The sequence below is a fragment of the Apus apus genome, chromosome 1 (assembly GCF_020740795.1).
Source record: "Apus apus isolate bApuApu2 chromosome 1, bApuApu2.pri.cur, whole genome shotgun sequence".
Taxonomy (NCBI): domain Eukaryota; kingdom Metazoa; phylum Chordata; class Aves; order Apodiformes; family Apodidae; genus Apus; species Apus apus.
The window spans coordinates 14,502,214-14,518,370 of NC_067282.1; the positions used below are offsets into that span (position 1 = coordinate 14,502,214).

At 42.9% G+C, this 16,157-nt stretch overlaps 1 protein-coding gene across 2 annotated transcripts; it reads left to right on the top strand.

Annotated features, from left to right (window-relative positions):
- The first annotated feature begins 1,526 nt into the window (after nt 1-1,526).
- BIRC2 (baculoviral IAP repeat containing 2) lies at nt 1,527-11,880 on the top strand. Of its 2 annotated transcripts, none has more exons than XM_051632312.1 (9): nt 1,527-1,708; nt 3,305-5,385; nt 5,493-5,592; nt 6,673-6,751; nt 7,331-7,379; nt 8,388-8,630; nt 9,822-10,076; nt 10,229-10,270; nt 11,090-11,880. In XM_051632312.1, exons 2-9 carry the CDS (start codon nt 4,515-4,517, stop codon nt 11,281-11,283), a joined length of 1,833 nt encoding a protein of 610 aa, XP_051488272.1. In that variant the 5' UTR covers nt 1,527-1,708; nt 3,305-4,514; the 3' UTR covers nt 11,284-11,880. The 2 variants fall into 2 exon arrangements, with proteins under 2 accessions (XP_051488272.1, XP_051488282.1); XM_051632322.1 differs by lacking the exon at nt 1,527-1,708 and adding an exon at nt 2,113-2,494.
- Nucleotides 11,881-16,157: the final 4,277 nt, after the last annotated feature.

Genomic DNA, 16,157 nt, shown 5'->3' on the forward strand with positions numbered 1-16,157 from the left:
AAACTCTAAATCACACACCCTGTCACTCTTCGGAGACTGTGTCTGGGGAGCTGACTCAGGTTTTGAACTTGCAGCCTTGTCTCCTCCACTTCAGCAGCTTCCTTAAAATGACGTATCAGTGATCTGAGAACCATTTCAAACTCTTAAAACAAGTTTTGAACCTGGTGCTTTGCTTCCTGTGCAACTGCTGGAACAGCAAACGCTTCCATGTCTATAGTTACGCGAAGTTAAACAGCGTTACAGTGGTAGCTGTACTATACTAGCTGTCAGCGCAGCTAGGTATTTGAAATCGGACACAGTATTGCTACGTATGATAAATCTCATCACATATGGCAGGAAATTCGAAACAGTTTTAGAAAACATGTGAATTCGTGTCTTCCAAATTCAGCTTACGGGAACTGTGGTACAGAAATTTACCCGCTAGTGTCACAGTGATTCGTTCAAGTTACGCTTCCTTTATTTTTACTCTTCACTTCTCGGTTGTGTGAACACCCTGCTACCACTCTGTCATCACAGTATGGGGCTTTCTAAAATCTTCTATCTGCTGCTTCTGTATAGGAAATGTCAGATGACTGTGCTGGGAGATTCTGAGCTTTGGTCAGTGTTTTGGTAGCTGCTGCGGAAATTTCTCAGTATGCCTGAAACCCCTGCAGTGGGAATTTATATTCTGCCTTCCTCCTATTCTTCCCCTGTGACTTTCAGTGACTTAAGTCTTTATCGGTCACGTTGTTTCCCCTTTCGCAGTCTGCAGAGCCGCCTGTATTAGGAAACGTGGCCCAGCAGCTCTGTTTTACACGAGTGTCAAGGAGAAAAAGCTAATCCGTGGGGCTTGCGGCAAGTCCCGTCCTCCTCACCCCCTCGGGACGGCAGCACTGCAGGCAGCAGCTCAGGCCGAGCTGCCAGCCGAGCCCCCGCAGCTCGGGGCCGCCGGCGCTAGCGGGGTCCCGCCGGCACAGCCGCTGCCCCTCCGGGCCTGCTCCCTCCCGGCGGCCAGGAGCGAAAGGCCGCCTGCGAGGCTGGAAATTCCCGCTCCGCGGCGGCCGAGCCGGTGGGGAAGCACGTTCTCCCGGCGGGTTTCCCCGGCCGTGAGGAAAGCACCTAACGTCCCCGGGGCCGGGGGGGGGCGGGGGGCGGGGGCCCTCCGCCCTCAGTGCGGCTACCGGAACGAGCGAGAGGCGGGGCCGGAGGGAGGAGCCAGCGGGGCGGCCGGGCTGAGGGTCACGGACCGCCCACGGCAACGCGGCTTCCTCCGCACGGAGGGGCTGCCCGGGCAGGGGCAGGCGGGGGCGGGGGCAGGGGCAGGGCAGGAGCAGGGGCAGGGGCAGGAGCAGGGGCAGGGGCAGGCGGGGGCGGGGGCGGGGGCAGGGGCAGGGGCAGGGGCAGGAGCACGAGCAGGAGCAGGGGCAGGGGCAGGGGCAGGGGCAGGGAGGGGCGGGGCGGGGCAGGGGCAGGCGGGCACAGCCCCGCACAGCCCCGCACAGCCCCGCAGCTGCCCGCGGCTCGGTGGGAGGGGCCGAGGGGCAGGCCCCGCCCGTGGGGCCGCGCATGCGCCCGCCGGGGCTTTCCCGGCGCGGGGCTGCACTGGCGGTTTCGCGGGCAGGGGCGGTCCCGGCCGCGGGCACCGCTCCCCTGCACCCTCCTGCCGGCACCGCATATAGGCTGCGGGGCGCGCCAGGGCCGCCTGCTGCGGGGCAGCCGACCCGGGACCGTGAGTACGGGGCGGGGAGGGGCCGGGGGCCGGACCGTGGCCTGGCGGGGCCCTGCTGGGGTGGTGCGGTTGTTGTTGTTGCTGCGTGTCGGGTCTCGCTGCCTGGCTGAGGGAGCGGGGGTGCGTCGTGCCGGGCCTGTCACAGCCTTGGCGGCTCCGGCCGGCGGCCGCTGGGCTCGGCCGGCGACGGAGGAGACCCGAGGCGAGGTGAAGGGCCTGCTCCGCCCGGGCGCGGGCCCTCGGCGCTGGAGGGAACCCCCAGCAAGCCGCGGTCTCGGGGGTGGCGGGCAGCGAGGCCCTGCCGTGCTGGGCAGGGACCGCGGAAGGGGCCGCGGGGCTGTCCCCGCCGGGCCGGTCTTGGTGCTCAAGGTCTGTACATTTGGCGAAGGGCGCTTAGAAGGTAAACTTGTTTGGCCTGGTTAATAACACAAAAACAGAATTAACTTGAGTTTGGAGGTTGCTGTGCTTTACTTGTCGCTACTGTGGGCTTAAGTAACTTTTCGGTGTCGCTGCAGGATAGTGGAAGAAAAAACCTGTCAGATTCAGAGCAGTTGAGTGACTCCGGAAATTAAGGATACTCAGGGCTATTTTGTGGAGGATAATAGTAGAAGAAGAGTACTGAGCAGAAATTGACCGCAGATCTTAGGTTCAAGTGACCCTAAACGTTTTGGGATTATCACGGTGTCAGTTTGCTCTGGTGTTTCCAGCATTTACTGTGAGGTGTGTGACTTTCTCCCGCATGGACGCCGGCTTACCTTCTGTGACTAGCAGCATTCGTCTTGCTGGGTTAGTTCCACCATGTGTGTTGAAGGAGTGGATTGGTGTAAGGCAGTTGTAACTCATGTCCTCACCGATTAAGAAGTTAGTTGTAATAACAGTGTGGCCGTATTAAGAAGAAGTCTGCTAAGAGCTATTGAGTAGGAAGTGCTTTGCTGTTTTCCAGGAGGTGATTTTTTTCCAGGGTTATGTCATCATGACAGGTGTATCTGTTTTGAATCTTTTCTGGAAGAACTTTTTAGGAACTGATACTGTAAAACATACTGCTATATATGTATCTGCAAATATAAAATTATGCATTTAAAAGCTTCTGAACTTTGTCTTTGCTCTTAACTGAAATTTTTGGTGACGTTCAGTTTTTCTGATGTCCAATGCCCTAAGTGTCATTGGATTTACCTAAATAAGAAGTTCCAGTACTCTTAAATTAAGTTAGTGCAGTAAAACTGAATCAGCGTTCTTTGAAAATCTGCAGGCTTAAACCAATTTAAATGGATGCGACTTCTTTAATACAGCATATTACATTCAGTCATACAGCTTGAAACCATGTGGCCTGGTTCATCCGCCTACCAAAAAAGTTCTGCTTGTGGATTAAACAGTTTTGCATATGTGTCAGTAACAGGGAAATAAGGTGTGTGAAATTCACCTTATGTGACTGTGTATAAAGTTCACACCCTGAAACTTTCTAGCTAGCTTTATAAAAAAGCTTGGGTTGAGGTTTCAGTGTTTCAATTAATGTAGTTTCTGTTTATATAGACATTGCACGCACCTCATTTTGTATATTTTGCAACGCTCCTCTTTTTTTTTTTTTTTTTTTTACAGGATTTGTTCCTCCCAAAAGAATTAAATGATTGGAACTATAGTTACTTACTTTTTCTTCTTGCGAGCAGTCGTTATCAATATGGAGGCGTAGGCACCTTAGAAGGGACTTTAGTCTGAACTCTGGGAGGTAGTTCTGTGCACAAATAAAGAAACTAAAGCTTCAAATTTATCTATTTTTTTTTTTAATTTGAGGTTTCTCTTCTTTATGCAATAAACATGGCATATGGAAAAAACTTAATTCAGCAGTATAAACCATTAGAATGTTCTGACACAAGGCAATTAATTTATGTTCAATTTGATAACTCTATACTTTTAACTAAGGCACCAGGGTAAAACTGAAATGCTGTGTTCAGTCTGTACTGACATTGTAGACAGAAAAGCCTGGGGCTTTTCCAGGTTTGTTAATTAAGACAGCTTATCCTTGTCAGAAACAGCATATAGGATTTGTTTCTTTCATAGCTGAATATTCAATATATGTGAAGTTCAGTGTAAACTAACTTCTTTAGTCTTGGCAATTATTACAACAATTTGCAGAAGTTGAGGGTTTTTTGGAAGTCTAGTAGTAGTGGGTATCCCAGATCAGTTCAGTGATGTCAGTTCAGGAGCTCTTTCTTTGTATGCTTTGAGCTTGATAAGCCATTATTTTTAGCCTTCTAATGAGGTTTTACAAATAAAAAACTTTATGTATAAGCTGCATATTTATCAGCTGTCTAGGGTGAAACAGTTCTTAAAACACTTAATGTGTTCTTGTTAAAAATGAAATCATTTTAATGGCCCCTCATTTTAGTTTCTTTATTAACAAAGGATTTTGATAAACCCATTTGAGGTTTTCCCCTCTGGATCCCACCTCCAGTAGCCTGACAAATTGGTACTGCTCTCCCAGATGGACAGTACAAGGAAAGCAAGTGATGCCTGTATGATTCAAGGGAACGTCCTCTTTAGAGTGCTTTCTTCAACTGTCAAAATGGGATGCAGCAGCTTTTGCATGGAAAGCAGTTGTGTAAACTAAAGTACATGAATTTCTCAAGTATTCAAAGGCTGTCAGTCATGTGACTGACTCTACACACCCGCATTCAAAGTTGCACAATAAAATATTTCATTTTCAGGTCCTTAACTTTTGTACAGGCAGGGGTGATTCGGAATTGCCTTTAATGCACACAACTACCTCCCAGAGGAAGACTTTGTCCCATTCTTCCAAAAATAGCCCATTATGAACATAATGGAGAACAGCCCTTTCTTGGCTAGCATCATGAAGCAGAGTGCTCTGTGTGGTGAACTGAAGTATGACTTGTCCTGTGAACTCTACAGAATGTCAACGTTTTCTGCTTTCCCCATTAATGTGCCAGTGTCAGAACGGAGTCTTGCCCGGGCGGGGTTTTATTACACTGGTGTGCAAGATAAAGTGAAGTGCTTCAGCTGTGGCTTGACATTGGACAGTTGGCAACCAGGAGATAATGCTATGGAGAAACATAAGCAGCTGTATCCTAGCTGCAGTTTTGTTCAAAACATGCTTTCTGCTAACAACATCGGACTGTCCTCTCATTCTGCCTTTTCACCTCTAGTTGCAAACAGTTTTTCACCATCTCTACGTTCCATAACATCTCCAAGTTTAGAACAAGTTGGATATTTCAGTGGCTCTTTTTCCAGTTTTCCTCAAGACCCAGTAAATAATAGGGCAGTGGAAGACCTTACATTCTTGAGACCTAAACTTCACAATCCTTCAATGAGTACAGAAGATGCTAGACTACGAACTTTTCACTCGTGGCCACTGACGTTTCTCTCGCCCACTGATCTGGCAAAGGCTGGACTTTATTACTTGGGGACAGCAGACAAAGTTGCTTGTTTTGCATGTGGTGGTCAGCTGAGTGACTGGGAACCAAAAGATAATGCTATCTCAGAGCATCGGAGACACTTTCCAAACTGCCCTTTTGTAGAAAACCTTACCCGAGACCAGTTAAGTTTCAATGTTTCAAATGTGAGCATGCAAACCCATGAAGCACGTGTTAAAACATTCATTAATTGGCCAACTAGAATTCCAGTTCAGCCTGAACAGCTTGCAGATGCTGGCTTCTACTATGTAGGTAAGAAAAACTGATATCTCCAGTTCTGTTCCTATTGCTATGACAACGTTTACTCTAGAGTAAATTGTGTGACTCTTTGCTACATATTGGCCATCTTTTCTTTGAAGGCCGCAACGATGATGTCAAGTGTTTTTGCTGTGATGGTGGGTTACGGTGCTGGGAATCTGGAGATGATCCATGGGTTGAACATGCAAAGTGGTTTCCAAGGTAACTTGCAAAATCTTTATAATAATTTGGGCATATCCTTATTGCTTAAACACTTAATTTTGGCAGATTTGTACTACTCTTAACTTTAATATTTCTTATTAAACATAGTATTTAATGCTTTCCACTTCATAATGAAAAGCCGTGTGCATCACTAAATCACTATTAGAAAGTGAAGCTGCATTATGAATGAACATACTTTTCTAAGTCAAGTAGCCAGAAAGTAGACTGAGGAGAGCAATAGCTGCTGAGAAATGCAGTAGACAGAACATCTTAACACCTCTGGACAAGTTCTGTGCCCATGCCAAACGTTGTTGAACCAGTTTTTCAGCAGGTTTGGTTTAGCTTCTTAGGTGTGGAAAGGCCTGCGAAGGTTTCAGCAGTTGTTGAGTATGTCTCTATTGGAAAAATGGCAGACATAAATAACTTTTTAAAATGTCCCCCATAATTAGATGGCAATTACATACTTAATTACTGCCTATGCCTGTTGAAATCTCCACCTACATTAATGACAGAAATAGCTCCACTTAATAATTCTTCACATTGTAGATCTCCAGCTTTCATGGGCAGTTTACCACGTGCTGCTGGACTACATGATGTACTTGGAGTTTCCTTCTGTGTTATGCCTGTCAGTAAATGTACTTTAGGGATACAACTCTTGCAGAGTGAGGCTGATCTGGCTTTGGTAGTGGTGTTAAATTTTGCTAACTTCTTTCGAATTATTCGAGTAGGAGATAAGAATGGTGAGATGTGAGATAGAAACAGTTTATCACTGCACTTTATAGTGATGCTGACACAGTTATCATTTCTTGTGGCATGCTATTCTGATTAGAAGTGGTAGCGGAATGTAAAGGTGCTGCATTTTTATACCTAAGACTACTGACAGCTGAACATCGTGGGAAAGCTTTATGAATGTGTCACTGGGCTGTATCAAAATTTCAATTAAGAGAACTCTCCCTTCTGAGGGAAGAGAAGCATAAATTCAAGTTATGCTGTGTTACTGTAAACTGTTTCAGTCTTCTGAAGTTTTTTTCCTTTGGCAAGTAGAAAGTATAATTTGGTCCATTTCTGTCAATGTTTCAGGTGTGCGTATCTGCTTCGTGTGAAAGGAGGAGAGTTTGTAAGTCAAATTCAGGCCAGGTTCCCCCTTCTTCTTGAACAGGTAAGTTTTACTGTTCTATAAATTTTCATTTTGCCTTGCTGAAAAGTGCTGTGATCTTTTTGGGAGTTCAGTCCATCCTGCTGCCTCACTTCTGCATATATTTCTGCTACATTTCTAACATAAATGTTCTTCACGAACACAGGAAGAAACCAGTGCTGAACCATGGCTAGTGAATTTAGACTAGTAGGGTTTAACCTGTATAGATTATTTATGGAAAGTATTATGGGGCAGTGAGCTCCTTTGTCAGGAGAAGGAAGTTCTGATTATATAGGTCTCGCTAAATAATGAGGATCAGTAATTATTATTTCAGAAATTGTTCATGGGCAGCCTGAATTATTTCTATGCACAAGCCTTCTGGCAAGTATAAGGTACATTTATATTCGTGGAAGTGGTCAGCGCTAACTTTATATTGATTATATGGTTGCACAACTTTGAAAACTTGTGTAAACTGTAAAATACTTAATGGGTACCACTGAGATAAAAAGCTTAGCATGAGCAATGTGGGAAGAATGTGTTAGAAAGGTATTTTGGGGGAAAAGCAATACTTTGATACTAATGTAGTTCTGTTGTGTTCCACAGCTCTTGTCAACCTCTGATACGACTGTAGATGAGAACATTGATCCCCCAAGTATGTATATTAAAGCTTATTTTTAAACTTCCTCAGCATTTTGCAAACTTAATAATTACCTATCCAAAGCTAACTTGATTAACAATTCCTGGATTTTTTTGGTAAACAGTAATGTTGTAAGGATAGTCTACCTAGTGATAAATATTCGGTAGCTTTGATGTTATGTGGCCAATCTTCAGGGAAGCACCTTTAAGAGATCTTGCTTTTATTTTCCTTGTTTTCACATGAGCAGCTCATATTTAAATTTTTTGTTTTAAATGCTTGGTGTCTGCTGGGGTTTTTTGGGTTTTGGTTTCATGACTGGGTTAAACAACACAAGTCAATTTGGCATTTGTTAAACTGATCTGTGGTACAGTGGAACAGTTGCTGCAGGGTGTCATGACTATGCAGTTATGCAACTCCATTTTTAGGCACATGCCCAGGTGAATGCTCTGAGCTGAGTAGTAGTGGTCAGGAAGAGGGTAAAAGCTGATAAAACTGATCAGTAGTTACAGTGCAAATAAACTCCTCCCAGAGAGTAAGTTATGCTAGCAAAGTCCTTCCTGATTGAGGACAGTGAGTCAGAATCCCGTGTTTCTGGTGCTTAGTAAGTTGAATGGAAAATACTGATCAAGAGCTGGAATAAAGCAATTGTTTGTACTATAAACTCTGAATTTTGGTTCCTTCCCCTCCACCCCCAAGGCATTTTTCAAGGCTGAAGCTAGAAATGACTAAGTATAAAAAAAGCTGCTAAGACACAATGGAATTCTCTGTGGTTTATCTGGATTATCCTAGATTAGTGAAAGCCTGACATGGGTTGAAGTTTGTCGTGGATTCAGTCCAATTGAATCTAAGTAACTGGCTTCCATTTTTTAAACTACTTGAAAAATTAGTCTGTTTAACCATTGAAACTTTTTAATGGTAAGCATTCATGTATATATGCATGTGTGTAGGTAATGTTGTTGTGTTTGTCTTCTGGGTTGTATGGGTATTTTTCTATTACATATGGTGATTTTCCTCTTTGATTAGTTATTCATTTTGAACCTGGAGACAGTCACTCAGAAGATGCAATCATGATGAATACACCTGTGGTAAAAGCTGCCTTGGAGATGGGATTCAGTAGAAGGCTAATAAAGCAAACAGTGCAAAGTAAAATCTTGGCCACTGGAGAAAACTACAAGACTGTAAATGATCTTGTGTCTGATCTACTCACTGCTGAAGATGAGAAGAGGGAAGAGGAGAAAGAGAGACAATCTGAAGAAGTGGCATCAGGTACACATAAGGCATGAATAAAAGTGAAAGAAGTGGTTTATATTATACATAGTTTTTATAATTATTATTCACTAAGTGCTTTAATTTAATTGCTGTTTGGGTCAGCTTCTGCAAAGGCATTGTCAGGGTATCTGTGTGGAGCTAACAGTATGGGAATTGCTTCATTCCCTTTCAGGAGGGTGGTTCATACTGGTGCCAAGAGTTCAGAATCACCTTGTCTCCATGGGAACAAAGATGCATTTTTTTAACTTGTGTGCCTTTATATTGCTGTTAATAAAAAATGGAACCAAAATACTTTTACTTGGCACTTTCTACTAATTTGTTTTCCAAATTTGCCTGTTCTTTATGCTGCTTGAGACCATGAGCCAACATATCCACCTCCTAGAAGAGGCTGTAAACTTTTACACATTTATATTCTGTTAGATGGCCAAGGATCTGCTTTTCTGTGTCAGACTGCCATTTAACAGCCAGGTCAGCTATTTAATTTGATGTGTCTTTAACTCTTCCTATTGTTCTAATACTGTACAAGTTTTTTTAAAAAAGTCTGCAATTTTTGAGTCTGTGAAGCAGTAATGAAACTTCTAAACTAGAAATTGAATTAAGACTTCATCTTTTCTACTTCTGTGTCCTATCAAAAAAGCATAGACGGTTTCAGCCATTAAATCTTAATGGAAATTATTTTGTTGTTTGTGATAGACCATTTAAAAAATCTCAGGTCTGGTTGTGCTGTACTTCTGGTTCTCTTGCAGATAATTCTATTGGACATCTCTAAGAAATGCTTGATTCTATCCACATCTCAGAAGTTATTTTGAATGCCACTGACTGAAGTCAATCTGTTGGTTGTCAGTGAGTTAGCGTTGGTGTTACGCAGAGACATGGTTTTTTCTTTCCAGTTCTGCAGAGAACATCTTGCTAGTGTGAATTGGACAACATGCCCTCAGATAACTTTAGAAGTGGGAGCAGGAAGTTTCATTGGTGTAAAAGCTTCAGCTCAGAAGCTGCTTGTATGTGGTTTTAAAGTCTTTATGTTCTTTATGTGAATACCAGTAAAATTTACTGAGGCCTTTATTAATTATGTGTAGTAAGTGAACATTTCAATAGAGTTTGAAGAATGTATCAATTACTGTTAAGCAGAAATGCAACTTGAAGTAGTGTATTCCTAACAAACATCTAATCCCCTCTGTATTCCAGATGATTTGTCCTTAATCCGGAAGAATCGCATGGCCTTATTCCAGCGTTTAACATGTGTACTTCCAATCCTTGGGAGCCTTCTGTCAGCTAAAGTGATAACAGAACTCGAGCATGATGTTATTAAGCAGAAGACTCAGACACCACTGCAAGCAAGGGAATTGATAGATACAGTTTTAGTGAAAGGAAATGAAGCAGCCAGCATATTCAGAAGCTGCCTACGAGATTCTGACCCTGTACTGTACAAAGATTTATTTGGTATGCCTGTTTTTTTTAATGGATTTTTGTTTAAAGGCTGTAAGTTTTTACAAGTCTAACCAGTGCTGCTGTAGCAACGTAAAGATTAAAAAAATCAGATGCTTTTTGAATACAGATTAGTCAAATGACTAGTATTTTTTCTCTTATTTTAGTGGAGAAGAACATAAAGTATGTTCCTACAGAAGATGTTTCAGGTAACTTGAGTTCTACCTTCTTACTTCAAAGGGTATTGTGGGACAAACAGTTAAGATAATAAAAAAGCAAAGACTTTTGTTAAGAAATAGGTTTTGTGCTTTACTGTTTTGCTAATTTGCTTTGCTAAGATGGATTTACCCAAAAAAATTAAGTGCAAGCAAGTCAATCTGCTAAAAGCTGTATCCTGTGCCTTACACATGCTGTTGCACCTAAAAGGTAGAGCTTTCTGAAGCTTGACAATTCAAGCATGTACTGGACTTAATCCTGATACCAGTTCTCATTCAGGCATTTCGTAAAGATTGGACAGTGAATAGTATGTTACCATTTCACAGCAGGTATCACCATCTCTGCTTTTCCCGAGGGTTATAAGTGTCCTAACATCTAGCTTGACCAACAGCTGAGTAGGTAAAAACTTGTCAGACATGGGATTGAGTTTGCTTGGTTCTTAGTCTTGTAGTTTAGTAAGTTTAATAGACTGCAGAAAAGTATACATGTGTGAATATAGCTCACTTACACTAGCCAGGCTGTGCTCTGTGCTTCTAATATCCAAGAAAGGAGAGTACAGCACTTGCTAAAATGTTAACATTGCTTGGTCTTGGGAACTATAGTTGGCCTAAAATTCCTGAGCTGTTTGTTGTCTCACAGGTGGAAAGTACAGACTAGGTCCTTGCATGCTACTTTTTGAGCTCTGAAAAATGTATTTATTTTCTCACTGCCATCTCTATTTAGTGAATGGGGAAATAAAGGATGAAGTGAAACATGGCTGTTTTCTATTTAGAATTCACATATATTCAGGCTTCTTAAATGTTTTTTTCTAGGTTTACCTATGGAAGAACAATTAAGAAGATTGCAAGAGGAAAGAACATGTAAAGTTTGCATGGACAAAGAAGTTTCTATTGTTTTTATTCCATGTGGTCACTTAGTGGTGTGCAAAGAATGTGCACCATCCCTTAGGAAATGCCCTATTTGCAGGGGGACCATAAAGGGCACAGTTCGTACATTTCTTTCCTAAGGAGGGAAGCTTGCAAAACATCTTTTCCTGTCATCCTCCAGCTGCTGAAATTTAGGCCAGCAGTGTCTTAAGAATCGAAAACTGTGATACAGAAGATGATTAATCAACTACCTAACACCATTGTGTCATAGTAAACTGTATCATCATTATAAGTATACTCAGTCTTCCTTCCCAAAGACTAACTTCTGTTCATAAGACTAAATCAATACTAAGGTGAGGTTTCTGTAGTTTTCCTTTCTGAGTAAGGAAAGCACTTTCACTATTAATGTCCTGGTGCCACTTTGAATAAAAAACTTTCTGGTTGAGTTTCTAAAATGAAGCTTGGCATAACTCATTTCTTGAGTTTCTTCCATGTGAATGCGAAGAAATACATTAGGGTTGAAGTTTGCTGTTTATTAATAATTATATTAATTAATATTAATTAAATTTACTGTTTTGGTTCTGTTTTAGCATTTTGTAGACTTGAGGAGAAATAGGCTAACTTGCAGGAACAAGCAGGACTTAAAAAAAAAAATTAGTTCATGTGTAGATACTTGTGTAATGTGTATTAATAATAGTTTATATGAAGACTGAATAAAAGTATTTCTACTTCTCAAATGAGTGCTTGTTTACTGTGTTCCCATTTTTGGCTTTTCTCTGTGAACTCCACTGTTCCGTCTTCACAGAATGCTCTCTTTTCCTTACAAAAGTTTGAGGTTGTTTGTTTATCTGCTGAAGTATGAAAAAACTTAACTCTGTGTGTCTTTTGTCCATTTTTGAACAAGGAAGTTATAGTACTACTTCTATCTTGATTTTTCAATGGATAGAAATCTTGGCTAGCAATGGTACTTAGGCCTTCAAGGCGAGGCAGGGGGTGGCTACACAGCAATGTAGCCTTTATGCTAGAGATTAAAATGCAAAACCTGTGTTTCTCTGTTTGGAACTTATAGTGATGGTGTAATTAAATAGTAGGATCTTCCAGCCCCCTCTGAAGTCTTGGGTTTTTCATAAACTGATAGTCTAGGGACTCCTAATTCCTTACTGGCTGGCTCTTACTTAACCCTGGTCCTGCAGTGGTGGTGTCAGTTTCCCTGGCTGTAATGGCCAATTCGGGTGTCTTCAGTCATACTTTAATGCTCAGGTGTGGCCCTCCCACTCTTCAGGTCTGCCAGCAACAAGATGCTTTTTACAGTACTTTGGTGTTTTATGCTTTGTAGTGTGAGGTGAAAATACCATTTCTTGAAGTTTTAGGATGCTGGTGTTAGCAAGTTGTGTGCATGTAACTGGCTTTCATCACTTCGTATGTGGCTGTACCCATACATGTGTTACCTCTTCTAAAAAGAGGGCACCCCATATGTGTGAAAGTAGTGAAGTGTTAAAAAGAACTTGTTAGGGCTATGTAACTTCTGACTCACTGTAGTAACTTATGCTGTGTGATGGCTGCCCAGTGTTTAGAGCAAGGCTTAAGGGAGGAAGTGTTTGTCACTAGCAAATTAATTTCAGTTCATACTTACAGATGCTGTATGTTTGGCATTTGTATAAATCCTTCCTGTTGAACATCTGAGTTGTAATTTAATAAAGTCTGAAGTCTGTAAAAGAAACCTCTAGGTTTCCTACTATAATCACATGCCATCTTGGGATATCTGTCCACTGAGTTTGGAATGTAGACTTTGTGGAGTTAACAGTACGTCATATTTCTAGTATATTTACAGCCATGGCAGTTGACTTAAAATTTTGGCTAGGTGAAAAGGGCCAAAACATGTATTTGTTAATTAAGGGATTGAGCTTGACTTCTTAGCAGATACAGGATATTTCTATCAGTAGTACTGATCACTAAATTTAGTGAGGACAATTGTGCAAAAGAAAAGTTGAATACATTCTAGTTATCTGCTTGTGCCTGCCCTGTATCTGCAAGCTGTGCCTCCTGGGCTGGAGTCAAAATAATACTGGAGACACTAATTTTGAAGAAGTCTAGCTTTGCTGTCTGGGGAGCTAGGGGAGGGGTGTAAGAATCTGAACTGGTTTGTATTTAAACATTTAAACATATGAATTCAGCAATACTGAGGTGTGGTTTCATCCACTCTTCCGTAATTATTGCAACACTGTTTAACGTGCATTACCTGGCACCACAGTAGTTTTAATGCTTTGCTATACATTCCTTGCATACCTAGGATTCTTTACTTAACTGTAGATTGGCTTGCTCTAATTGTTTTGAATTCTTTTGTCCAAATATTAGAATCATAGAATAGTTACAGTGGGAAGTGACCTTGCAGACCATCAGGTTCCAAACCTCACACTAGACCAGGCTGCACAAAGCCTCATCCAAGCTGGCCTTAAACACCTCCAGGGAGGGGGCATCGACAGCCTCTCCTAGGCAACTTATTCCAGCACCTTCACCTCGTGGTGAAGAATTTCTTCCTGATATGTAATGTAAATCTCCCCTCTTTCAGTGTAAAACCGTTACCCCGTGTCCTATAACTACCCTCTCTGCTGAAAAACCGCTTTCCTACAGGCCCCCTTCAGGTAGTGGAAGGCTGCTGTAGGATCACCACAGGTACAGTCCTTTAGTTTTCATGTTAAAACTACAAATGTTTCAAAACTAGCCTGTAGTTTTAAGCAGCTTTGATTAACGTACTTTTGATTTTCTGACTTTGAAATGTTTCTAGAGGCTCTTTTGTGTAGCAACTTAAAAAGTTGTCAAAAAATACGAAAGCTCATTAAGGAAAGAAGAGCATTACTTGAAATTTGATGTTCAGACTTGGAAATAGGTACTACTAGAAGCAAGTGTACTTTCTACAGATCAAGGTGAGTCTGCAGGAGGAGCTGAAGAGATCAGGCTCACCCAAAGGCTGGAGAAATGCGGGTATGTAGGCCCTATTTCAGACCAGGGAAGAGAGCAGGGAAAAACCTAGTAGCAAGCAGACTTTTTAAGCAATGCATTTTTCTTTACAACCACTGTGTCATCAGTAAGTTTGCAGATGATACCAAGCTGGGTGGGAGTGTTGGATCTGCATGAGGATAGGGAGGATCTACAGAGAGACTTGGATAGATAGGGTCGTTGAGCTAATGTTGATGGTCTGGGCTTCAACAAGGCCAAGTGCCGGGTCCCACACTTGGACCACAACAACCCCAGGCAACGCTACAGGCTTGGGGAAGTGTGGCTGGAAAGTGTCTGGCAGAAAAGGACCTGGGGGTTCTGATTGACAAGCGGCTGAATATGAGCCAGCAGTGTGCCCAGGTGGCCAAGAAAGCCAATGGTGTCCTGGCTTGTATTAGAAATAGTGAGACCAGCAGAAGTAGAGAGGTGATTGTCCCCCTGTACTCAGCACTGGTGAGGCCACACCTGGAGTGTTGTGTCCAGTTTTGGGCACCTCGATTCAAGGTGCTGGAGTGAGTACAGAGGAGGGCAATGAAGCTGGTGAATGGCCTAGAGAATAAATCTTATGAAGAACATTTGAAGGAGCTGAGAATGTTCAGTTTGAGAAAGAGGAGGCTAAGGGGAGACCTCATCAGTCTCTACAGGTACCTGAAAGGCCAATGTAGGGAAGTTGATGCTGGTCTCTTTTCACAGGCAATTAGTGACAGAACAAGAGGGAATGGCTTCAAGCTGTAACAGGGGAGGTTCAGACTGGACATTAGGAAATTTTTCTTCACAGAAAGAGTGGTTAGACACTGGAATAGGCTGCCCAGGGAGGTGGTTGAATCACCATCCCTGAATGTGTTTAAGGGTCATTTGGATGTGGTGTTGGTGGATATAGTTTTGTGGAGAACATTGTAGAGTAGGGATGATGGTTGGACTCAGTGATCCCAAGGGATTTTTCCAACCTGAGTGGTTCTATGATTCTATAATACAGGGTTACACTTTTTCAAACATTACAGTTACTATGTATAGATCAAAGAACATAAAGGGCTTTAAACTGAGTGATTTAGGTGTTCAGTGTAGTTTGTGATAATGGAGGGTATCTTGGGACCTGCAACATACCTGTTAGCCCTGGTTGGTGACTGTTTTGAATGTCCTGGGCAACTTCAAACAGCACTGGCTGCCTGCATGTAGGCATCTGAGATGTGGAAGAACATGATCTAGAAAGTACTGGGTAAAATTGTTTGACCTAGTTTTGGCAGGAAGTCTAATCTAGGTTACAGTTTTCCACTGCTCCCCACTGTGATTGTGGTTGCCCTGGTCTACAGTACCATGCATGTGAGAAGTTCAGCTCTAAAGCTGGTTGTCTGTAGCACGTGGCAAACAGAACCCTAGCAAAATGTTACACCACAGAGAAGACTGTCTGCATAGTGCTATGTTCGGAGAGAAGTGACTTCTGTTGTGAACCAGCTGACTATGTTGACATTTTTTTCAGCGTCCACATCCTGTGACTGGGTTAAATGGTAACAAACACTCCCCGCCCCCAGCTTCCTGTGCAGCTCTGCTGATCAGCCTGACCTCGGTGCCTGGCAAGATTATGGACCAGATCATCCTGAGCGCCATCAAGCGGTATGTAGAAGACAACCAGAGGATCAGGTCCTGCCAACATGGGTTTAGGAAAGGAAGGTCCTATCAGACCCATCTCATCTCCTTCTAAGACTGAGCGACCCACCTAGTGGATGAGGGGAAGGCTGTGGATGTGGTGTACCTCAACTTCAGCAAGGCCTTAGACACAGTCTCCCACAGCATCCTCCTGGAGAAGCTAGCAATCCATGGCTTGGACAGGTGCACCCTTTGCTGGGTTAAAAACTGGTTGGATGACCAGGCCCAGAGAGTGATGGTGAATGGAGCTGCACCCAGCTGGCATCTGGTGACCAGTGGTGGTCCCCAGTGATCAGTACTGGGTCCAGTCCTATTCAACATCTTTATTGATGACCTGGATGTGGGGATTGAGTCCACCCTCAGTAAATGCAGT